The following is a 24,812-nucleotide window of genomic DNA, read 5'->3' as shown; positions in this document are numbered from 1 at the left end:
CCGATCCAGCCCATGCGCCCCTGAGCAGCTCCAACAACTCTTAGCGGAAGGAGCTGACTAGGAATCACTTGGAGACTTAATGCTGCGGGCTGTCTGGCCATTGTAAAAGCAACCTGGAGGAAGGGATGGTTTTTCAGGGGAAGATACTGGTCATCGTCTCTGAGAAGTAAACGAGGGTGACAGATAGTGAGAAATTATCTAAATTAGCACTTGATCAGATCTAACTATAGGGCAGAATGGGGACATTTCTGGTTTGCTAGTTTGGGGAAGAGCGTTATATTCCACGGGTAAGGATTCTGGGAGGAAGAGCAGGCAGGACATTCACAAGTCCACAGAGTTAGGCCAAAGTTTCAGGGTGGTCATCAGGGTCTTTTTGCCTGTATTTCTAAAGGTACCAAAGACTATTTTAAACAGGAGCCCGAACCATACATACCAGAGTGTCTGTTTCAGTCAAGCTGTCATCTTGATTTTTAATCCAAGCAGATTTGACTTTTTCTAAAGCAGCCAATTCCATCTGTAAAAATTATAATAATTAGTCATCATCAATCCAAATATCCACCACTCTAACTTGTTTTCTAGGTCCCTTGGAAGCTTAAAATACTTTCACTTAATCTGAAGACCTCATAAAATCTTTGGGACTTTCATCTTACAAGGAGCATATTTTTGTGAAAACTGAGCTTCAGAAAGGTCAGTTATTTTGCGATCATTAAATTAATAACACAGTGAGATGTGGAACCCAGAAATTCTGACTCTCACAAGACGTCACCAGGAAAGATAAGCTCAACGTTCAGATGGCATGGCTGTGGGATCCGTCAGTCTTAACCCTGGATTCGGTAAACACCCTTGCCCAGGAGGGGCACACAGGGCCTCTTCTGCTGTCAGAGTTGCTAAGAAGAAAGGGGAATCTCAGAGTTCACGTCTTTGATTTCGAGACTAAAAACATCCATGGTAGCCAAATGCCTTTTGCTTGGTAGAAACGTCTGGAAAACCCTCAAACAGAATATACTAAGTCATTTAGGTGTGAAATAATTCTCCCTTTGTCCCCAACTTTTATTAGCATTTCTCATAATAAAAATGTACTTTGCAAATACAGATACATAACCAGATTTTTCACACTTGCTAATGCTGCTTCTGGCTGTGCAGACACCAGTATCAAAATCATAAGCAGTTGCGGGTTGTGGGTCTTAGCTATGGGGAAGGTCCTGGCCTCAGTGGGTCTCTGGTTCTTGTGGGGAACCAGGGAATCAGAAAGGATCAAGGATATCCCACCTCCTCCCAATGACCCAAAGCCTTTTCTCTGAGTAAATAACAGAGTACAGAGAAATGGCCCTAATAAGCTCAAGGGGCCACTCAGCAAACTAATGAACAAGGACCACAAAAGTAGGCCCATGTCATACGCTAAACCAGGGTTTCTCCACGTGGGCACCGCTGACATCTGGGGCGGGTCTTTCTTTGCTCAGGGGCATCTTGTGCAGGATTTGAGCTGCATCCCTGCCTCCACCCACTAGATGCCAGGAGCAGCCCCTTATCCCCTATCACCCCTGCTGTGAGAACCAAAAATGTCTCCAGTCCTTGTCAAATGTCCCTTGGGAGGCAAAATCACCCTTGGTTGAGGACCACTGCTCTGAGCCGTCTGCAAAACGAACCTAACACACTTTATCCAGACCCTGTGACCCCTGAGGGTGAGACGGTTTGGCTCAGAGCCACGCACAGCAGGTTGCCTCCAGATTGCACCGCTAGCTCATTTACACATCGTCTGTATGAATAACCGATGTTAACAGAGTCCACAATCCCAGAGAACTCTTCATCAGACTTATGACTGAAGATGGTTTCACTCAATTTGGGATCTCAGCATGACAAATGAATTAAACACGTTTTAAAGAGGAGGAATCGGGGCGATAACACCATCCTACTGGAAGGCTCTCAGGCAGCAGCCCTGTGGTCCAGCCCTCCGACAGTAGAGCAGTGTTTCATGGCACAGCGCTGTGCTGAGATGTGCCGAGTGCTCTAAGGTAGACTCGGGGTGGGGCACCTGCGGGCTGTGCACTGACTCTTCTGGATGTTTCAGTCAGTCCCACCGGGAGCAAACTCCCGATTCTCCCAGTTCTTCTTCCTGCTTCTATAAATACTTCAGGCTTTTCTCACCCCAGCAGCGCAGTAGCTGTGTTGCCTAACTGTGTGCCTCCGAGGCAGATGTGGCAGTGCAAGGCGCTGTGCCTGGGGGCGACGCTGGCTGCTGCAGGGGGTGCACGTGCTCTTGTGTGTGTGTGTGTGTGTGTGTGCGCGCGCGTGCGCGCACGTGGAGGGGGCAGAGTGCGGTGGTACTTTAGACTCTCAATTTTACGAAGTACTGGTCTCTAGCACCATGAGTTACAGTGCTGTGGAATTAGCAACTTTTAGCAGCAGGCAGTCCTGGCGGAAAGTCTCCATCTCTTGGCCGCCCCAACTGAAGCGCTGTCGGGGCCTACTGTTATCAGCTCCAAGAACCAAATTATGTTGCTACTGTGTGCTCAAGTCTTGGGAAAACTCAACAACTCTAATAATTTGTATCAGCAGAAATTCCTTCTGGTTCTAGTGATAAAACTGAATCCTCTGAAATTTGGGGGACAAAAAGGAAGGTTAAGAAAAATAAATGAATAACAATGCTAGGAAATCAGGGAAGAGAGGACAAAAGCTGGGCAGCATGTGCATGCCTGCCTATGGATGCACCATCCCCGTATATTTTCCCTAATACGTTTAGAAGTTCTCTGTGTAAGAGCACAGCCTTGCTCTGTAGTTCCCAAAGTGTCTTTCATACTAAAGGATTCCAAAGTTCCACACCCACATCAAGACATATGGGGCTCTTCAAAATAGACATATCACAGAGAACCAGCAAAGTCTGAAATCTGGCCAAGGGAACCAGAATTTGAAGAACTCACTAAAAAGACATCTAGATTCTATCAATTTCAGGAGTCCAGAACCGGAATGGCTCTCAGGGTCTATAATAACAATGGCGAAGCAGCTTACATTTACTGATGCTTCCCATGCCGTAAATCAATCCAACCATCTATCAGGCGCCACGCTGGAGGCTTTAGCTGCATTCTCCCACTGGATCTTCACACTGCCTTGTAAGGCATGTCCTTTTTACATGCAATTTGTAGATGAGGACACGAAGTCTGGGTAACTGCCCAGATCACACAGTCAGTGGAGTGATGGCGTCAAGATTCAAACCCAGAAGTCTGACTCCAGAGCATGTGCTCTCAAACCAGCCCTACCCAGCCCCAAAGAAATGTTTGGCCTGAACAGGGATCCTTAGGCCATCACACTGTAAAGACTGATACTCCATTGACTTTTGAGCTAACTGGGCTCCTGGGCCAACACCTTCACCTCACAAATAAGGCACCTGAGGCCCAGAGCATCAAGGTGATCTTTCTCTTTAAATTTTGTAAGCCATGCAGCTGAGACTAAATGTAGAACCTACAAATTCTATCAACCCAGAAACAGCTTCATTAGTATAGAGCAGTTTCTCTTACTGATTTAGTAACGACAATCCCTAAAATTTATTGAGCGGTCACCATATGTTAGGTGTCACACTTAGCATTTCTGGGGCATTAATCTCATTTAAAATTTGATTGCGTTGTGTTACAGTAGGGCCCTTGTTCTGCATTCCTATGACACTGTAAGACAGTCCTCCCCTGGCCAGGTCCCAGGTTTCTCTCTAGAAGAGTCATCCCTTATATTTATACTTGCTATGGAATCTGGCTCCAGTGGCCAATGATCTGTCCACGTGGATAGTGATGATACAGCAGGGCCATCCAGCAGCCCCCTGTGAGAAAGGGCAGCCCCAAGCCGCATCCTGAGCAGAACTAGTCAGGTAAGGCCTCCTCAGCCCCAGATCATATGAACCTGGGCTGGAAAGGCTGAGAGTGCCCGGTCTGCAAGTGGCGGGCCTGAGGTTTCTCTGTGGAGGGATTCTCGGTGGGGGCTGCCATTTCCCATCCCACATTTACTGGCTAAGGCCACGTGGTGCCGCTGTTCTAGAGCCGGATCACCCTGCTGCGCCTGCAGCAGGGAGAGGGATTAGGTGGACGACAGCGCCACCAGGTGGCAGCAGGCAGTCCATGAGCTGACGGTCCGCAGACACCTGGGACAGGCGGCAGGCAGCCCTTCCGTAGACAGCGCTTTTCAGGGGATGGAGAGCCTCACAGGCCTCAGGTCGTTTCCTCACAATTAATACCTACGTGCAGGGTGAGTGTTGTATTCCCTCTGTTAAAGCGGCAAGAGCAGGAGGACTTAAAGGATTGTTTTTTTGATCTACAGAGAAGACACTGGGCTTTCAAAGCAAACCGAAAACTGCACTAATATCAGGCACGTCATCCTGCCTTTGGTCATACACAAGGGGGAGGGCAGCTTCCTAGGGCCCGAGGCGGGTAGAGCATCAACCCGGGCTTCTGCCCCTGCTCCACTGCTGGGGAGAGCCTTCTCAAATAGGGACAGAGTGTGGTCCCGGGGTGAGGCGGGGCTCTGGGGTGCTGCAGTAGACAGCTCCTTTTCCCTCTGGCTCGCCAGGCAAAATGGAAACCAGCCCACCGAGTTCTAAATTCTTCGAGGGCACTGCCCACTTTCTGAATAAAGCCCATATAATTTCTCCTGAACAGACCTTGGGGGCTTCCTGCCCCTTTGCATCCACCCTCTCCCCAGCCTGGATGCAGAATCGCCACCACTGGCCGGGTGCCACACTCCCAGCTACCGCATGACGGGCGTTGAGGGAGAGGTCTTGAGGCACTGCGTGTTCCTGCGTTGAGGGAAGGCGCCAGGTCATGGTGGGAACAGACCATAGAGAACACCCGCCTGGCCACAGCAATATCCTCAGCGCACTAAGAGTCCAGCAGGACTGAGATGACAACCGAGGTGGAAACGAGATGAGATGGCCCGTAGGTCCCAAATGAGCCAGGAGCAGAGGGCCCAGTGTTAAGCCCTGACTCTCCCCTGGTCCCGCTCCCGCACCCCACAGCCATTGGTCTTGCTCACAGGGCTGGTGGTGTCTTTGCCGAGGCTGCCCTTGCTGTTGAGGCTGCCGATCTCCGTCTGTGAGCTGGACTGCGACATCCCCTCAAAGAAGGGCCTGTGGCAAAGAAGCACAGCCAGGGTCAGTGGCCGCCAGGGCCCAGAACAGCAGCTCATGGACAGCCGGGCAGAGCTGGTGTTCAAGAAAGATCGACAACCCGGGCTTCGAGGATGCCGGCGAGGAAGGACACAGCAGAGGCTGGACCAGCAGGGACCTGGACCGAAGGACTTCAGGAGAGTCCCATCGGGGCTTTTGTCGGTTAGAGGCTAAAGCAGCGAGCTTTATCCAGACGGCAGGAGGTTCAGCAGGGGTGAGGAACCAAGATTCCCGGGTAATGGGGGTGGGGGTGAGAGAGGGGGTACTAGGAGATCGCCATGGCCTAGAGAGACAGTGTGACACAGGGGGTGCAGGCCTCACTTGAGCTTGGGCTTTGGCGTGCTAAGGATGCTCTCTGTCTCCTCCATCTCGGGACCACTGTCGCTGGGATTGTACATCTCCAGACTGTCATACAGCTCGTCCAAGTCTTCTTCCACTTCTCGTATCTGTTCCCGGGATACGTGTTCCAGCCCAAAGCCCACCTGTGGGAGAAAACAAAACCTTGGAGTCTGGGGCTACCCCTATTAACGACATGGCAGACGGGAAACTCCTTCCTCCTGGGCAGGCCCCACTGGCTTCCCTACCCAGTCCCCTTAAGGGACGTGCCATAGTTTCCCGCTCATCAGGGTGGTCTTGGTGTCCTTTCTGTGATTTGATCCTGAGAGCAGGGACGTGGTGAGGCCACCGTCCCCTCTCAGAGCGTCCCTAGTGCTCCCCACTAGTACCCGGCGTCGGGAAGAAGAGCGGGGCTGAGACGGTACTTCTCCCGAGGAACAGGCGCAGGGAAACCCCGATGCCTGGGGCCCTGGCGGGCTCACGCTGGCCTCCTCTAGAGCCCGCAGGGGACAAATCTCCATCCCTGCCTCAGTCCACTGAGAAGAGAGCCCATGAAAACTGGCTCCAGGCCTGCCGGAGCCCCGGGAAGGCACTGCTTCTCTTAGCGGCCAGTTCCTGACGCCATGGAGGAGGCTCCCACCTCACAGGCTGCTATTTGCGATGCTCCCCTCGGGGCAGGAGGGAAAACCGAACAGTGGCAACTGGATCTGTGCTGGACACCCCACACCCGAAAGCTGGGCAGAAGCATGTGCCCCTGCTCCGAATACCATGGAACCTTGGGTGCCACATGTAAATCTTTCCTTCTCTTTTTGAGTAGTGGAAAGCCCTCCTTTGGCTACCCCCTCACTTGGGGTTCCTGGAATCTTGACTCCAGATTGTGCCCCAGGAACGAGGGTGAAACTCTGGGGATTCTACTCACCATCCAGCTCGGGAGTAAGGGGTCGTACCTCGTCTGAAACTTTAAACCGCTTCAGGAGGGCCACAAACTTCTGTTTGATGTTAGGTTGCTGTAGGGACAAAGCCACAGTGGTCCTCAGCCAGCAGCCCCCTGTGGACAGCGATCACTTCCGGCAGAGTCATCGAGGACCCACTCTGGTAAAGAACCGGGGCCACACCCCCACCCCAGTAACTCCCCATGGTCACCTCCCGCTCATCCCTTTCTCCAGAACTTCAGAACCACGGTGCTGACCGGTGAGCGCCACCTGTATACATACCTACAGCCTCCTCAAACTCGACGTTTCCAAAACGGAGCTCACCCTCTGCTCTGTGCCTTCCCCCTCCTGGTCGCCCAGGCACCGAGGAGTCACCGAATCTGCACCCGGAGCCTCCCCCGACCCCCGGCCCAGGGGTGCTGGCTCCTACCCTCTTGTCCACCCGAAACCCCACCGCTTCCGTCCGGCCTCCTTCCTCGGCCCTGTCTGCGGCCACCGACCACCCTCAACGGGCTCCTCCCTCCCACTCCCAGTCTCATGCCCTCCAGAGTCCGCTGCGACTGTTCCACACGCAGATCTCACCTCGTCACTCCCCAGATGCAAGGCCTTCACCGGCCCCAGAGCCTCAAGAACTTCGGTGTCACCCTGTGTCTGCTGAGCGCTGGCTCTGCCTGACCCTGGCCTCACCCACCACCCAACCCCTCACACCCCACTTAGGTGGGAACTAACTGCTTACGTACGACGTGGCACCCCTCTGGGCCATTTACATGGTAACTTCTGCCTTGACTAAACATCCTCCCCAGATCCACTTGGCGAAGTTCTATTTACTCTTAGAAAACCCATCTCCCGGCATCTTGCCCGCGAAGCTGTCCTGCTCAGAGCCGGTCACTTTCCCCTTAGGGCCATCGCTGCCCCTGACGCAGAGCTCGTCTGGCGCCCGCCCTACGGGGTTACGGTCACTTGTGTAGATGTGTCCGTGTCACTGGACACGGTGAGCTCCCTGACGGCATGGACCGGGCCTTCCTTATCTCTACGTGTCCGACCCCAGGCACGGCGACTAGCTTGTGGCCCTCAGCACCCTCCTGACTGGATGACAGACTCACCGCCTGGGGATGGGGGAGACTAACTTGTGGATGAGACTGAGCTGGGCCTTCAAGAAAGGGCGGGGTTCCCCAAGGTGGAAGGGCACCCACAGCAGAGGACGAACGGGAGCCACAGCGACCGAGACGCAGAAGGCGGTTCAGAGAACGCCGAGTCAATTAACACGTCTAGAACAAAGTGCTCTTGGTAGGGAGAGAAGGATTCGTGTGCACGGGAGACAGGAGCGAAAGGACAATTACTCTGGAAATCTGATTGGAAAGTGCCTGCAGTTAACACAAAAAATAAAACACCTTTCGGGGAGTGGGTGTCAAAGGAGCACCGAGCTCTGGTCGTCTAACCAGTGAAGTTACGGAGGCGAGCACAGGAAGAGGCGATTTATAGAGCTCCAGGGGCACCTTTGGCAAGAAAACGGGGCCTCTTTGTGGTTACAGCACAGGAAAAAGAAAAACTTAGCAGGAGGAGCCACAACGGAGCGCGACCTCCAGCCTCTCCCGTCCTCAGAGCACAGGGTGGGGCTGGAGGCCAGGATGGGCCTTACCCGGCCTAGGAGCGCCAATCGAGGATTAGAGGCCTGAGGACGATGACACAGTTCAAACGCGCTCTAGTCGTCGTCCAGTGGGGGAATCAAGGCCTCAGCCTTGAGGATTTATTATACACTGAAGCCCGGGGATACCCAAGGGTGCCTGGAGGGAGGACAGCGTGTTTCACGGTGGACCAGGCTCAGATACGACACGTTCGGAAGGTCTGGCCTCCACTTATTTCACTCCTGAAGGTGACGGGAATCTCTGCTCTTGGGGTCCCTGGGCTGCTCTGCGCTAGAGAGAATCAGGCTGCCTCTGGGGACAAATGAAACTGTGAACTTCTCTTCCAAAAAGCTCCTGGCACTTTTGACTCCCCTGCACTCTGGCATGGGAACCCCAGAAGAGGTCAAAGTTAACCTAGGAATTCAGGTATTAAGCATCTCAGTCCAGGACTCTAATTTCACCAGAAGTAGTGACTCCCGAGGAGATCGCATGCAGGAGACACAATCCAAAGGCCTCTGGTCTCTAAGGTTCTGGATCCATTAAGGCAGGCACTGTATCAAGCCCCCAGTTCCAAGCACTAGCCTACTACTTCTGGGTAAGTTCAACAAATGATTCCAATGGAGATGCTCCTAGAGAGGACTGGACTTATCTATGCAGCGGACAGTACGAAACCCGAAGTAATCACCCGGAGAAGGGAGGGAGGGTGCCCGAGGGGTTCTGCTCCTCGAGGAAGCATCTGTTCCAAAGTCTACAACAAGGTTTCTCAACCTTTCTTCTGTCCTAAGATAACCCGAAGAATATAACACGCTCCCATCAGGAACGCTGGTTCTCTGCCACAGTGATGCTTAATTAGCTGGTGGTGGAGGTGGAGGCACCGAGGGGTGTATCACAGCCTTGAGGGCACGGCCCTGGGAAGATGTTAAAAAGCCCCCAGGAAGTCTGAATACGCCACTCCCACCCTACCCCCAGATTGAAAATCTCTGCTAAAACATTCCCCGGACCCTGGAGGCTCACCCTTGTGATGGCAGACGTCGAGGTTAGTTTCCTCCGGGTCTTCTTCACTTTCCGAAGATCCTCATCTTCATAGAACAGGTCCTAAGTGGGTAGGGGGATGGAACGAGGTTGGGAAACCCTAGGAGGGTCTGTAACTGCTTCTCGGCCGCTTTACTGAGGAGCTGCGGAAAGTTACCTGGCCGTGTAGTGGGTCATCACTGCCTTCCTGTTCTGATGAGAAACTCTCCTCCTCTTCCTCAGAATAGTTGTCAATGTCAGGAGACCGGTCTGGAAACAGACACCTTGATAAGATGAGCTCGCAAGGGGAAGATCTGGTCTAAGAGGCTTTGGCTGGCTGGAATCATGCTCTCCTCAAAGTGGAACCGCAGCTGGGGTGGAGGAGAGCGCCCCGACCCCCTTTCATTTCCAGGGAGCTCTAAGCTCCTCTTTCCTAGGAACGTGTTAGTGTTAGGCTTTCCTCTCCTCAAGTGGAACCGCAGCTGGGGTGGAGGAGAGGGCCCCGACCCCCTTTCATTTCCAGGGAGCTCTAAGCTCCTCTTTCCTAGGAACGTGTTAGTGTTAGGCTTTCCTGGGATGGAGATCAGGTGATGGGGAGGGCTTCCCAACACCGCACACGTCTCACCAGACAGCTTGGACTTGATTCCTTCATGGTCAATGGGCTGGCTGGACAGGGAGTAGATCTTTATTTCTGCCACAGGCACGGAGACATCCTTCACGTTGCTGTGCAGGCCGAGTACCAGGGCGCCTTCGTTCGGGTGCTGCATCACCTACGAGCACGGGGCGGCCACGGACACACCTCACTACAGACAGTGCCGCAGAGCAGCCCGTTTTCACAAAGCCCAACGGACAGACGAGCCACTGGGAACGGCGTTCTGCTAACACATTCTCTTTTTCACTATCTTCCAGATTCACGCCTACTGTTCTCCTATTGCCTGTCTCACTTTACCTTTTCTTTTTTTTTTTCCTTTTTGGCCGTGCCACGCGGCTTGTGAGATCTTAGTTCCCCCACCAGGGACTGAACCAGGGCCCACGCAGTGAAAGCGCGGAGTCCCAACCACTGGACCGCCAGGGAAGTCCCCAGTCTCACTTTAAAACTACCTCCAGAAGTGTCAGCCATGGGTCAGGCCACGTGCTTAGAGATAAAAATCAAGGCCTGAGATTGAAAATGACTGCTAATCTCTAGGACTGCATTTTAGTTTAAGTCTTTCACAGAGAAGCTAGCTCTCCAGGCTGCGTGAGGCCGGCCTGCAGACCGTGGCCACCTGTGCCTGGCAATAAGGGCTTGACACAGCTGGCAAAACGTGCCACCCACATACTTCACTCCCCCCAGGCCCTCGTTCTGATACAAAACATGAAGAGGACAGAAAGATGGGCTGGGACTATCTCACCTTTTACTAAGGCCACAAAATTTTTCTTACTTAATGTTCTAAAACACAGAAATAAGTTTTGAAATTGATTTGTGGCCCCTTTCCTCTTCCCCTTGGTCAGGGCTGAGAAGATTCACCAGGCATACAGGGAAGCCGCACAAGTGAGCAAATATACTGAGAAGGGAATTAGAAACATGAAAAGGAGAAAGGCTAGAGGAACCCCAAAGGTGCTGACTGGAATTGACTGGAATGTGAGCTCATGATCAGATAGATACAGATGTGGAAGCAGATATGATGTGTATGTATATACACGTGCATATGCATATGTATACATGTATTTCCTAGCTCCGTCTGCTGAGAGGGAGGAGAAGCAATGATACCCCAGCTGGGAAAACGAGCACCTCTAGCATCCAGATCTTGGTTTCTAAATACCATTCTCCACTAAAAGGAACTGGGACTCTTTGGAGGATCAGTTCATTCTGAGGCTGGGTCAGGGAAAGTACATGATGAGCCTGTAATATTTTGTACCAGAAAGTGAAGAAGCATGTAAAGAACGATGAGGCACATAAAAAAGGATACAGGAATCAGCTTGAAGGGGCTCTACTGGCCAAATGTGAGGCAATTTGAGCATCAAAATAAATAATGATAGTAGCAGACTAAACCCCACTGAATTAAACAGGAATCTACAGATCCATAACTGATACAAAGAAATGAATCAATCAGTAAATGGGGAAGAAGGGAAAGCTGTATCTTACAGCAGACAGCCAACTAATAAACAGAGAAGGAACGGTGGGATTGGAAATTCACTGTCTGGCAAACATCAAAGTAATGACTGATTCCGGCAAGAATCATTAATAGAGGCTAAAACTACTTGGTGAAGATATGAGGAGAAAAGAGACTGTTATATAGTCTCAAAACATCTCCTCCCTATAAAATGTTTTTTTTTTCCATTGGTAAGAACAAACTATGTATTAATTAACTTTATACTGGAAATCCTGGCACACACCATCTTAAATTAACCAAGCGATAAGTTAGCCTCACCAGTAAAGGAACAAATCAACACAGAGTGCTGCCTGCATTACTGCTGCAGTAATTCTGCCAAAAACGTAGAAGCTGAATGCAATCTTCAGAAAACATCAGACAAACCTGAACTGAGGCACATTCAATAAAGAGCCTGTACTCTTAAAAAATGTCAAGGGCATGAAAGACAAGGAAAATCCGAGGGACTGCAGGTCGAGGGAGACTAATGAGACGAGAGCTAAGTGCAGCCCGTAATCCCAGATGAAACCCTGGGCCTGCAAAGGACATCCCTGAGTCGCTTGGCATGACCTGGGTGGGGACTGCGGGTTAGATGGCAACCCTGTGTCGGTGCTAATGTCCTGATCTTCATGGTAGACACAGTACGTATTAACCATGTGTGATGGGGCACCAGCTTACTCTCGGTGGTTCAGAAAAGAAAACAACATGCATAACGTGTATGTAGGAGAGAATAATAAGGCAGATGTGTTAACACTGAAGAATCTGGGTGAAGGGTAGACGGGGATTCTTTACACTATTCTTACAACTTTTCTCTAAGTTTGACATTTTTTTAAAAGTTAAAGAAAAAACTTTTCATGAGGGAGAAAGCTCTCGATAAAAAGAAGTGCATCCTGAATTTCCAATAAAAGAATTAATTTGTAACACAGAATAAAACCCAAACAGCAGCCTGGGAAAATCACTGGCTGGGCTGGTGTCTCTCGTAGGCTCCGAAAGGCTGACTGTCCAGAGGCCGCCCTCTCTCACCTCTGCCATGTTGATGAGCCCCACAGCCAGGGTCTTATAGCCCAGGATGGTCCGGTTCTTGTAACGCTTTCTCCTCTGCAACATGATCTGCAGCTTGTTGGCATCTCGCTTCAGGAAATGAGGGTACTGCCGAGCACAAAACAGAGCCGAGCACAGTTAATCAGCAACTGGGTCCTCGGTGGGTCTTGGTGCTGCGAGAGGACGTGCCACCTTCCTGTGCTTCACTGGCTCCCAGCTGCACGAGGGGGTGATAGGGGTGAGGGGAGCGCCTGGCTTCCACTCCGCAGCGGGGTGGTCCACACACACTCAGAAAACAGCCTCCTTCCTTGCCAGATAATCAGGTGTCCGTGCAATGCAACCTGGGGTATTGGCGTTATGCGGAGAGACAGACATACTAGGACGGATAAGGAGGAGAAGGGAAGGGATGGAGGTTGCAGTATGGGGGCAAAACAAGACTGAAGCATCCGCCTCTGCTGGGGGGCATGGCGTGGATTACTAAGTAGAGGCGACGGGGCCGAGTGTGGTGGGATGGTGGGGTTAACAGCTCTGTCTGAGGAAAAGGGGAAGAAGAATGAGAGGCAAAGCATTACATACAGGATGGATAAACAGCAAGGTCCCACTGTAGAGCACAGGGAACTATATTCAATAGCCTGTGATAAACCATGATGGAAAAGAATATGAATGTATACACACACACATATATATATACATATAACTGAATCACTTTGCTGTACAGCAGAAATTAACACATTTTATTTTATTTTTTAGTGCTTTTCATTTATTTATTTATTTATTTACTTCACATCTTTATTGGAGTATAAATGCTTTACAACGTTGTGTTAGTTCCTGCTGTACAACATAGTGAATCAGCTATATGTATACATATATCCCCATATCCCCTCCCTCTTGAGCCTCTCCCCCACCCTCCCTATCCCATCCCTCTAGGTCGTCACAAAGCATTGAGATGATCTCCTTGCGCAATGTAGCAGCTTAACACAACATTTTAAATCAACTATACTGCAATTAAAAAAAAAGACAAAACAAAGAACGATTTGTGGTGTACTTTTCAGCAGCCCATCTGGGTCTCGGCGCCCTTGCTGTGGCTGTCTGAGTGATTGCTCTGGTCCTCCAGGCCGGCCACAGAAGCTCTAGGTGACTTCAAATCATTGGGCTATGGCTGTTCTTGGATAAAACAGTCTCCAGATTAGAGGACTGTTTGGGATTAGGCTGGACATGGCATATTAATGACCTAAGACTGAGCAGGTTCTCACCTGGAGGGAGAAGGTTAACTGGAGCTCTGTTTCCACCAATCCACTGGCTGGAAGGATGATCTCGTTGGAGCGAAGAATCCTTTTTGAACCCTGAAACCAAGAAAAAATAGGTCAAGGCTGTATCACCAAAAATCAGACCAAAAGAAATACTGTTTGCAAACAACATCTAAACTCTACAAAGATTCTTACCAGTTCAAGTATTCCATCAGTCTTGTTGTTGTACTTGATCAAAATCAAGCCACTACCATAGATATGATTTTACATGTATTATGCTGTCCGTCTGCAAAGGGTTTTCACATGGAAATGATTTGTTATTGCATCTGAGTTCTCCTCTCCCACCGCTCCTGAGGGAGAGGCAGTGGTGTTGTGCCCCAAGGTGTGGCAGTTCTCCTCATGGCACCTCAGCCGCCCTCCTCCCGTCTAACTGACACTTCGGCCACACTGTCCTGTCTCTGGGCATTTCCACATGCTGCTTTCTCTTCTTGGATATTCTTTCATGCTTCTGTACACAGCTAACCAACTCATCTTTCCAGTCTCAGCTTCGATATAATTTTTTTTCCAGGAACTCTTCCTTTCAGTGCGCTCCCCCTGCCCCCGCTCCCCCTGCCGTGCCCCCCGGCACCCCCGCTCCGCCAAACCTAATGCTGGGTTAAACACCATAGTGTTTTTAGCTCTTAAAAATAAAGCTGGGCTAAACTGTTCCTCAATGTAAAAAGAGATCAGCAGGAGAGCTTGAGGAACGCCAGTATATTTATAAAAATTACTTTAAAAAAAATTGAGTTTAATTTAACACAGTGAAGTGCCCCGATCTCCAGTATACAGATCGATGAGTTGGTAAATGTATATACCCGTGTAACCCACATCTCTATCAAGATGTAGAGCATTTTTATTACTCTGGAAAAATCCCTTGTGATGCCTCCCAGTCAATCCTGCACTCCTGTCTCAGAGGAAAGCACTGTTCCGAGGTCTTTCACCATAGGTCAGTTTTTCCTGTTCTAAAATTCCATATAAATGGAATCATACAGTGTGTACTATTCTGGTCGGGCTTCTTTTGCCCAACATTTATATTGTGTCTGAGGTTCATACAGGGTGTTGCGTGTATCGAAAGCTTGTTCCTTTTTACTCCTGAGCAGAATTCTGTCCCATGAATGTACCACGTGTGGTTTCCGTTCTCCTGTCGCTGAATATTTCACATTTGGGGTGTTTCTAGTTTGGGACCATTATGGCTAAAGCTGCCATTCTTGTACAAGTCATTCACACATGTGGATGCGTTTTCTTTTTCTTGGGCCGACACCTAGGAGAGGAATGGCTGGGTCTTAGGGTAGACACATACGTAGCTTCATGATAAACCGCCAGACTGATTTCCAAAGTGTTAGTACCACTTTCCACCTGCAGCTGCATCCGGCGTGGTCTGTCCTGGACACGTGGATTCTACTGGCCACGTAGAGAGAGGTCCATCACTGTGGCTGCAATTTGCATCTCCCTGAGGACTCAGCCCGTGCAGCACCTTCTCAGCTGTTTATTGGTCAGTTGTAAATCTCCATTTATGACGTGCCTGATCAAACTTCTTTGTGTTGTTTATCTTGTTATTCGGGTGTAAGTTTTTTATTTATACAAGAAATTGTCAGATATATGCACCGTAAATATTTTCTTGCCTATTCATTTTCTTTTCTTTTTTTTTTTTTAAAGGTTTCGCATTTTTTAAAAAAATTTATTTATTTATGGCTGTGTTGGGTCTTCGTTTCTGTGCAAGGGCTTTCTCTAGTTGTGGCAAGCGGGGGCCACTCTTCATCGCAGTGCGCGGGCCTCTCACTATCGCGGCCTCTCTTGTTGCGGAGCACAGGCTCCAGATGCGCAGGCTCAGTAATTATGGCTCACGGGCCCAGTTGCTCCGCGGCATGTGGGATCTTCCCAGACCAGGGCTCGAACCCGTGTCCCCTGCATTGGCAGGCAGACTCTCAACCACTGCGCCACCAAGGAAGCCCTCATTTTCTTAATAGTATCTTTTGATGAAGTATTTAATTTTGATCTGGTCAACTTTATTATTATTTTTTTCTTTTATGGTTAATGCATTCTGGGCCCTAGCTAAGAAATCTTTGCCTACTCCAAGGTAATGAAGTTATTCTGCTGGATTAGAGTAGATATTCCACTCTGTTTTCCTTTAGAAATGAAAAAAATTTAGTTTTAACTTTTAGGTTTCTTACCCATTTCTAATTTTTGCTTTTATAAAATACAGATTTTGTATAATGTAGGAAGGAAAATCTCCTAAATGTAGTATTTAACAATGCTTTTATAATTAGAATAGCATTATATTATGACAATTAAAAATAATAAAGGAAGCTCTGCCTCATGTGTTAGATAATGCTTTTTGTAACCTCTGTTACGAACAAGAGTCTTGGCAAAGTTTTCACCTGAATTTATATAGGCTCTTAGGATTTAAGAAGTCTCTGGACAATGAATCTCAGAAATGCTGAGAATCCAAAATGTGGTTTGTGGTTTATATATAGCAGTGGTTTTCAACCAGGGGTAGGAGACATTTGGCAAAGTTTAGAGACATTTTTGACTGTTACAGCTGGGGTATGTGCGTGCGTGCGTGCGTGCGTGCGTGCGTGGTATTTCTAGAGCGTAGAGGCCGGGGCTGCTGCCGACCGGCCTACGAGGCACAGCACAGCCCCACAACACTGCTGAGAAACCCTGCACAGCTGAAACCTGCTCTCCCCTGAAGACACTGCTTCCTGGGCTGACTGCTGGTCTTGGGGGTGGGGCAGGGTCTTCCTTGTTCCTCATCAGCAGCTCCAGAACATTCTCCCTTCCACCTCCCCCAAACTCCCCCTTTGAGTGGACGCCCCTAGTCTAGCCTCTCTTCCTGGCTGTGGCTCTTGTCTGTACCTGCCAGCATCCCTGCTCATTTCTTGACTTTAGCTCCTCACGCACTGTTCCTTCCCCAGCACTACTCCCACCGTAACTCTTCATGATTTCTTTTTTTTTTTTACCAACAATATAATTTACTGATGAAAGCATCCTTGTCTAAATTTATTTATTTCTTTATTTTTTGGCTGCATTGGGTCTTTGTTGATGTGCACGGGCTTTTCTCTAGTTGTGGTGAATGGGGGCTACTCTTCGTTGCGGTGCGCAGGCTTCTCATTGCGGTGGCTTCTCTTGTTGCGGAGCATGGGCTCTAGGCGTGTGGGCTTCAGTAGTTGTGGTACGTGGGCTCAGTAGTTGTGGCTCGCCGGCTCTAGAACGCAGGCTCAGTAGTTGTGGCGCACGGGCTTAGTTGCTCCGTGGCATGTGGGATCTTCCCGGACCAGGGCTCAAACCCGTGTCCCCTGCATTGGCAGGTGGATTCTTAACCACTGCGCCACCAGGGAAGTCCCTCTTCGTGATTTCGACACGTGCGCTTTCCAATGTCCTGGCCCCTAAACCCCGTGGTTTCCCCCTCTCAGTGGCCTTGTCCTCACCCTTGTCTGAGCCCCTCACCCACATGGTCACACTCTGGGCCTTATGGTTACCGATAATGACGACCAAAGCCTCATCTCAGTGTCATGCACCCCACTCTCTGATCTCCACTTCCCAACTTTCCAGCTCATTCTCGCTTGTTTGAGAATGAGCAATAATCCCTTGAACCCACCAGGCCTACGATCCACTGATCCCCCCGCCATGTTTCACTCCTCCTCATGCCCGCTGTCCCCTCTTTCCTCCTCACTCGGCTTAAATGCCCCGTCAGTCTGGACGAGTGGTCCCTGCACATGCCCTAGCGCCTCTGCCCGCTGCTGTCCTCTGCACTCACTTGGTCCATTACAACCCTGTACAAATCCAGCTGCCCCAGCTGAACATGCCTGGAGAGAATCATACAATCTGCTAACTGTTCTGACTTTGACTTCATGACCCCAAACGTGATGTGGGCCTGCAGAGCTGCCCGGCGATCACTGCATTTTCCCCAGTCCGGGCACCTGCCCCTTCACTCCACGAGATGACCTCCCGTTCTTCTTCACACCCCAACGCCTCCTCACCCCTTCCCTCACTCTAAGCGAATAACCTTGATTCCTACCTTGCCGAGAAAGTGGAAGCGACAGGACAAGAACGCCCACCACACTCAGCGCCTTGCCCAGTCTGTATGGCCGCAGCCTCCTCCCCTCCGGTTACACGGACGGGCTCCCGGCCCCCACCCGACGTCAGCCGCTCCATCCCTCCACCCCTGCTCACCGACTCAGGGAGGCTCTTCTAACCGTTCTCTCCTCTCCTATACAATCAACTTCCCTCTCTCTTCTGGATCATTTCCATTAGCAAACAGGCTAATGTTTTTTCTCTCATTAAAAAAAATACCCCCTCTTGTCTCCCTACGTGCCCTGCTGGCTACCACCCCACATCTCACCTCCCCTTTATAGCAAACTCTTCAAGAGCTGTCTACTTTTGCTCTTGAAGACTTCTCTCATTGTCTCGTAACTCCGCCACCACTGCCATTGGCAGGGTCTCCGATAACCTCCATGAGGAGGACTCCTCTTCGTTCCCCTCCAGCAACTCTCCCTTCATGTGGCCTCCTGGACACCTCACTCTCCTGGATTTCCTCTCACCCTCAGCTGCTCTTTCCTGGTCTCCGTGTCAGGTCTTTCCTCTCCTCCCTGACATAGTCCTGGGGAGCCTGTGGCCTCACTCCTTAGACCTGTTCTCTTCTGTGTAACGGCTCCCTCCACCCCTGGGCAGCTCATCCACCTTATGGTCTCAGATACGCTGACGATTCCCCAAACTGTTTCTCGCCCCCAGACCTCTCTCCTGAACTCTAAACTCACATATTCAACTGTCTATTCAAATATCTCCCCTCGCATGTTTAACAGCCGTCTCAAACACCATGTGATAGGCTGAATTTTGGATCTTTCCCCCCAAACCTGCCTTCCCCACAGTCTTTCCCATCTCACTTAATGGCGTTTCCACCCTTCCAGTCCCTGAGGCCAAAGCTCTGGTGCCGCCCTCACCTCCTGCCAGAATCAGTGTCAGAGCCTATTAGCTGGTCTTCTTGATCCCTCTTTCCCACCTACAGTCTATCTTCCATACGACAGCCAGAATGACCCCATCACTTCCCTGTTCAAAACCCTCCAACTCACACAGAATGAAAGCCAGAGGCCTTGCCATTACTGCGCACACCCTTCCCCCTACCTCTCTGACCTCATCTCCTCCTCCTCTCACTCCCCTCCAGCCTCACTGCCACCCCACCCCCTCTCCGCCCTGCCAGATGTAAACCTGCCAGCAGGCTCCTGCCTCAGGGCCTTGCCTTGGCTTCTCCCTCCGCCTGCAGTGTTCTTCCTCCCGATATTTGCACGGCTTCCTCCCTCATCTCCTTCAAAGTCTTTGCATGAAAGTCATCTTCTCAATGAGGCCACCCCTGACCACCACATACGATTTGTAACTTCCTCCACCCCAGGGCATGGCATGCTCCATCCTCTTCACCATATTTTATTTATTTGACATGCCCCGCCACCCCCCCCCCCCATCTCCCCGCCTCTGGGACATATCACCTTCCAACAGCAGCGGCCCTCACTATTTGAACTCTCACTATCCAAATATATGCTATAAATACCTGTAAACATTTCTATCCCAAACGCATTATCTGAATTGCAAACTTGTGAACGTGAACTTGCGCATGCGGGTAACAGGATGTAGCTGTGGTGCAGCCATAGGATCACGGCCAGCTCAGGCGCTTTCGAAGCATGGCACAGTACTGTTCTCATCTTTACCAACCTTCTCCAAAGATTTAGCCCTTCATGGGTCCCAGTATTTGCTTCTTCCAGGTGTCAGGCACTACCAACTTGAGTCCAATTTCAAAATTATCTTTTTTTAAAAAAATTAATTGATTAATTAATTTATGTTTATTGTCTCTTTCCTTCCACTACAATGATTAATCTTAAACTTTTCAGTCTCAGGATCTTTTTACACTCTTAAAAATTATTGAGGACCCCAAATAGCTTTTGTTTATGTACATGTATCTTTCAATATTTACCACACTAGGAATTAAAACTGAGATATTAAAAATATGTATTAATTCATTTAAAAATAACTGTAATGAACCTATTATGTGTTTACGTAAAAACATTTTCATGAAAAATATCTTTTCTAAAGCAAAAACAATTTATTAAGAAGAGGGCATAGTTTTTTTTATGTATATAACAACTTTATTAGAATATAATTCGAATACTACACCATCTGCCCATTTAAAGTGTGCAATTCAATGGCTTTTAGCATATTCAGAGTTGTGCAACCATGAACACAATCAATTTTACAACATTTTCACCACCCCAAAAAGGAACCCCATACTCATAGCTGTCTGTCACCCTGCCAACCTTCCCATCCCTCTACCCCTAGGCAGCCACTAATTTAACTTTCTGACTCTATGGCTTTGTCTATACTGGACATTTCATAAAATGGAATCATATAGTATGTGGTCTTTTGTGACTGGCTTCTTTCATTTAGTATGTTTTCAAGGTTCATCAATATTGTAGCATGAATGTACTTTATTCTTTCTTTAAAAAAATTAATTAATTAATTAATTAGGTTGCGTTGGGTCTTAGTTGCAGCATGTGAGCTCCTTAGTTGTGGCAGGCAGGCTCCTTAGTTGCGGCTCACGGCCTCCTTAGTTGTGGCATGAGAACTCTTAGTTGCTGCATGCATGTGGGATCTAGTTCCTGGACCAGGGATCGAACCCAGGCCCCCTGCACTGGGAGCGAGGAGTCTTTTTTTTTTTTTTTAATTATTTTTATTTATTTATTTATTTATTTATGGCCGTGCTGGGTCTTCGTTTCTGTGCGAGGACCTTCTCCAGTTGCGGCAAGTGGGGGCCACTCTTCATCGCGATGCGCGGGCCTCTCACTATCACGGCCTCTCTTGTTGCGGAGCACAGGCTCCAGACGCGCAGGCTCAGTAATCGTGGCTCACGGGCCCAGCTGCTCTGCGGCATGTGGGATCTTCCCAGACCAAGGCTCAAACCCGTGTCCCCTGCATTGGCAGGCAGACTCTCAACCACTGTGCCACCAGGGAAGCCCGGGAGCGAGGAGTCTTAACCACAGCGCCACCAGGGAAGTCCCTGTACTTTATTCTTTTTTCTTGCCAAGTAATACTCCATTGTATGGATATATCACATTTTATTTATTCATTCATCAATTAATGGACTTGGGTTGTTTCCACTTTTCAGCCATTATGCTGCCATGAACATTTGTGTGCAAAGTTTTGTGTGGACATGTTTTCATCTCACTTGGGTAATATGTAGGAGTGGAACTGCTAGGTCATATGGTAACTCTGTGTTTAACCTTCTGAGGAACTGCCAGGCTGTTTTCCACAGTGGCTGCACCACCGTACACACCTAACAGCTGTGTATGAGGCAGATGGTATACTTTTACACTTCTGTGAATCTCTTTGACATCTGGCTTAATAAAAGACAATGAGGTTCTCATACCTGTTTCTGTAACCAATCTGTTACAAAATATTGTTTTGGTTGAATATATTTAAAAAATCCAGACTCGGAGAGATATGAAGTTAGAAAAAGGAAGAACATTTTAACAGCCTTTTCAAATAATGGTGGACTATTTTTCTTTGATAGTATACCAAAACTCTACAAGTGGTAGTCTCTTAAGGTTAGTCGCAAAGTAGAGTCTGAAACCATATCAATAAGGTTTTATAGTCTGTTATATATTAAAATCCAGTCACTTAACAGAAAAAGGATATCACTGGAAAAACTGGGAAATTTGAATAAAGTCTGTAATTTAGTTAATAGTGTTGTTCCAATGATAATTTCTTAGTTTTGATAAATACCATGGTTAAGAAAGATGTTAACACTGGGAGAGCTGCGTGAGGGGTATATGGGAACTCTATGTACTACTCCTGCACCTCTTCTGTAAATTTAAAATTATTTCTAAACAAAAAGTAAAAAATAAAGTCCAATCCATTGACCTGTTTTGTTCTTTGAATGGATCTTTACCCAGCACAATTTTGTGACCTCATGAATTGGTCATTTGGAAAATACTGGTTCACTGAGTCACGCAAATCTTTCAAATGTTACTCATTACACAATATAAAAAATCACGACAGTTACTATCACTACAGACCTTTTTAGGAAAGTCTTTAAGAACTGGGAAGCTGGGACTTCCCTGGCGGCGCAGTGGTTAAGAATCCGCCTGCCAGTGCAGGGGACACGGGTTCGAGCCCTGGTCCGGGAAGATCCCACATGCCGTGGAGCAACTAAGCCCGTGCGCCACAACTACTGAGCCTGTGCTCTAGAGCCTGTGAACCACAGCTCCTGAGCCCACGTGCCACAACTACTGAAGCTCACGTGCCTAAAGCCTGTGCTCTGCAACAAGAGAAGCCACCGCAATGAGAAGCCCGCACACTGCAACGAAGAGTAGCCCCTGCTCGCTGCAACTAGAGAAAGCCCGCACAGCAACGAAGACCCAACGCCGCCATAAATAAATAAATAAATAAGTAAATAAATAACTAACTAAATAAAAAGAACTTGGAAGCTTTTAAGCTTACAGTGACAAAGACAAGTTTTCCAAAATTCTGATTTTCACTTGAAAGCTCAAATGTCATTTACTATTGGCCAAAAATATTCTCAGGTGTTTCCCTCAAAGTGGGAAACTGTTCATTTTCTGAATGGGCTTACTCTGTTCATTTTCAAGAAAGTATCTTCCAAATACCTGAGTCTGAATAACCAGTTTGTCTATAAGCCCCTCTTTCAAGTACAAATGGTGTTCCATGAAAAAGCAGCTACTTCAGTGCACAGCTCAGCTGTATGAGGACTTGTCCTCGAGGCAACGGTAGCCTCCTGTGTGAAGCAGGAGCGCTGTATGTGCATTTCTGTTTCATCACACAGACAATTAAAAAGACACGTATTCCAAGGCTGAGACAAAATAAATTAACAGTTTTTACTGCTTCTCCAAGGACATTCTTAAGCAAAACTGGCTTTTCCCCTCTTCCTTCTAGTTTGCGATGGTAGGCAATACAATGACTACTGACATTCTGGTGCAGCTGCCCTGATTTGCACTAAGGGCCAGCCAGCCATTTTGCCAGCCATTGCTCTTGTAACTTCAATGCAAATGTCAACGTGGTGGAAAGGGCAAGTAAAGCCACAGTATTATCATGAAAACAGTTTGGATCTTACATATCCCCTGAGAGGGTCTTAGGGAGCCTAGGCTCTGCAGACCTCATTTTGAGAACTGCTGCTCTATCAGCTCGTAAAGGGCCTTAAAGGCAGGGGTTTGGGTGTGTTTTGTTCGCTGCTGAATCCCCTGTGCCTAGAACAACACTTGGCCTATAACAGGTGCTCAATAAATATTTATTAGATAAATGTGTAAATGAATCAATAAGTGACTGGATAAAGGAATGTGATAACATCTGTAATTACTTTCAGCTGCTTGGAAGTCAAGCAATAAAAAATTTAGGATATTTGTAGCTTTTGGGTATAATTTAAAATTTTACAGAATGTTAAATATTTAATCAGGAAATAAAAGACATTATTTCTTTTGGCAAAGGCATTTAACAGCGGGAATGCAAAAGCAGCAAGGAACTTTCAATACTGTACCAACAGTGTTTGCACTGGAAAGCAACTGCTTTTAGCTATGCAAATAACTCCTGAAAACTGGAACCCTGCCCGTGACCTAGAAACACGTGCGAAATCGGGAAAGGAGGAAAAGACACCGCAAGTTTCCACTCGCCCATCATGGTCCCACACTTGTTTTTTCAACCCACAGTGTCTGGAAACGTTCCACAGAATCGAGAGGAATTATGCACAAAGATGAACAGGGAGTCTGAATATAAGGGACACACAGGAAATCATAAGGAGTAATTAAAGTGTTTCAAGTTTTGAGGACTAAATTAACATAATGTATTTATCTCAGAAAGAGAACTGAGGACCTCAGCGTATGGTTCACAGACTGCGAAAATGCTACAGACGTGGGTTGTAGTGAAGCCAAGAAACTGCTGCACAACAAACAGGTGAGCCAGTAATCAAATGTTCTGGTTAGTAGTGAGTTTCCTTACAGCTCACTATTTTTCCATGAAATAGAACTCAGTAAATACACCATTCTTAAGCTGAAGGATTCCATCGTTTAACGGTTCCAGAGGTACTTCAGACGCTCAGTAAGCTTTAGGGATCGTCATTAAAAGGGACTGATTGGTTAAGGAAGCCCTGGTGTCGTAGTTTAATGTCTACATACGTTACTGGCTCTCTGGTTTCTAGTCCCACTTCTGCCACCTGGTATCACCTGGCAACAGGTAAATTCCTTGACCTTTCTGGAGTTCAGTTTCTCCTGAAACTGAAATTCCGAATGCTTAGAATATGAATGCTTGTGAAATACTTTGGGTCCCTTGGAGATACTGAGGTAATTTCAAGGAATTAAATGTGGGGATGACTCAGAAGACAAAATGCCCCAGTAAATTTTAAACTGTCAAGTCTGAAATAATAACCTACAAGTTTCTTCCACCCTATAGAAAACTGCCAAAGCTGCTTCCCCAACCCATACATCTCCTTATACCCAGAAATCCCAGGAATAAGACCGAAACCTACACAAGCCACCCTAGTAACTTCTGAATTTCCTGATCTTCATGCTAATCCTGTTAGACAGGCAGGGCAGGAAGAGCCACTTTTATCCTTCAGATAAAGAAACTAAGGTTTAAAGCGACTGAGTGCTTTAACTAAGATGCAGAACTGGGAGCCAGTAGGTCGCATGAGCTCAATCGTCTTCCCACTATTGCACCTGCTTTGCTGAGTGAAGGATGAGAGAGCTGGTCCCCTACCAGCATCTCTGAAGCCCCGACAGTGGGCACAAGGTTATATAGCTTCCTTGGGTCCTGAACAAACAATCCTGTTCAACTCACCTGCAGCTTCACAGCGATGACCACTGAGTTAAGGTCTTTGTCCATTTCTTTTAGCATGACAAGTTTCTTCAGGGTCAAGCTGAACAGCCTAGAAAAATTCAGAGAAAGAAGATCGAGTCAAATGTAAGGAACTTATGAGAAAAGTGACAATCTGTTGAGGAAATGCTGCTTTACCTAAAGGAAGAGTGTTAGAATGCTGTTTACTGTGTCCACCATCAGTAAAACAGCATCCCTCTTATTTAACTTTTTTACTTGGTAAGTGTCAAAAAGGTACATTATTCCATGAATGTCTGTGGATGCCCCTTTATCTCCAGCCAAAACCAAGATGCCTTTTCACTCCTAATATGTGGGAGCAGTTTCTGGGAGTGGGGAGTAGACCAGGGAAGGGCATCAGTGTTTATTTTGCTTGCCCAGTTCCACTTCCACCTTATGTCTAATCACACCTGAAACATTTACAGACGTAAATCTGTAGCAACGAAGAG

General features: G+C 48.2%; 1 protein-coding gene across 1 annotated transcript in view; it reads right to left on the bottom strand.

Annotated features, from left to right (window-relative positions):
• Positions 1-24,812, bottom strand: part of PACS1 (phosphofurin acidic cluster sorting protein 1) — a 153,842-nt gene that overhangs the window by 13,951 nt on the left and 115,079 nt on the right. The window contains exons 2-11 of the mRNA XM_068554993.1: positions 24,331-24,418; positions 13,471-13,560; positions 12,200-12,325; positions 9,673-9,817; positions 9,226-9,317; positions 9,051-9,131; positions 6,427-6,486; positions 5,465-5,625; positions 5,011-5,104; positions 434-514 (exon numbers count right to left, since the gene is read on the bottom strand). Coding sequence (XP_068411094.1) covers positions 434-514; positions 5,011-5,104; positions 5,465-5,625; positions 6,427-6,486; positions 9,051-9,131; positions 9,226-9,317; positions 9,673-9,817; positions 12,200-12,325; positions 13,471-13,560; positions 24,331-24,418 — 1,018 coding nt within the window. The remainder of the gene's footprint in view (positions 1-433; positions 515-5,010; positions 5,105-5,464; positions 5,626-6,426; positions 6,487-9,050; positions 9,132-9,225; positions 9,318-9,672; positions 9,818-12,199; positions 12,326-13,470; positions 13,561-24,330; positions 24,419-24,812) is intronic.

Source organism: Eschrichtius robustus, chromosome 11 (genome assembly GCF_028021215.1).
Source record: "Eschrichtius robustus isolate mEscRob2 chromosome 11, mEscRob2.pri, whole genome shotgun sequence".
Lineage (NCBI taxonomy): Eukaryota > Metazoa > Chordata > Mammalia > Artiodactyla > Eschrichtiidae > Eschrichtius > Eschrichtius robustus.
Note: the sequence above shows the minus strand (reverse complement) of the source record. Positions and strands in the feature narration are given on the sequence as shown.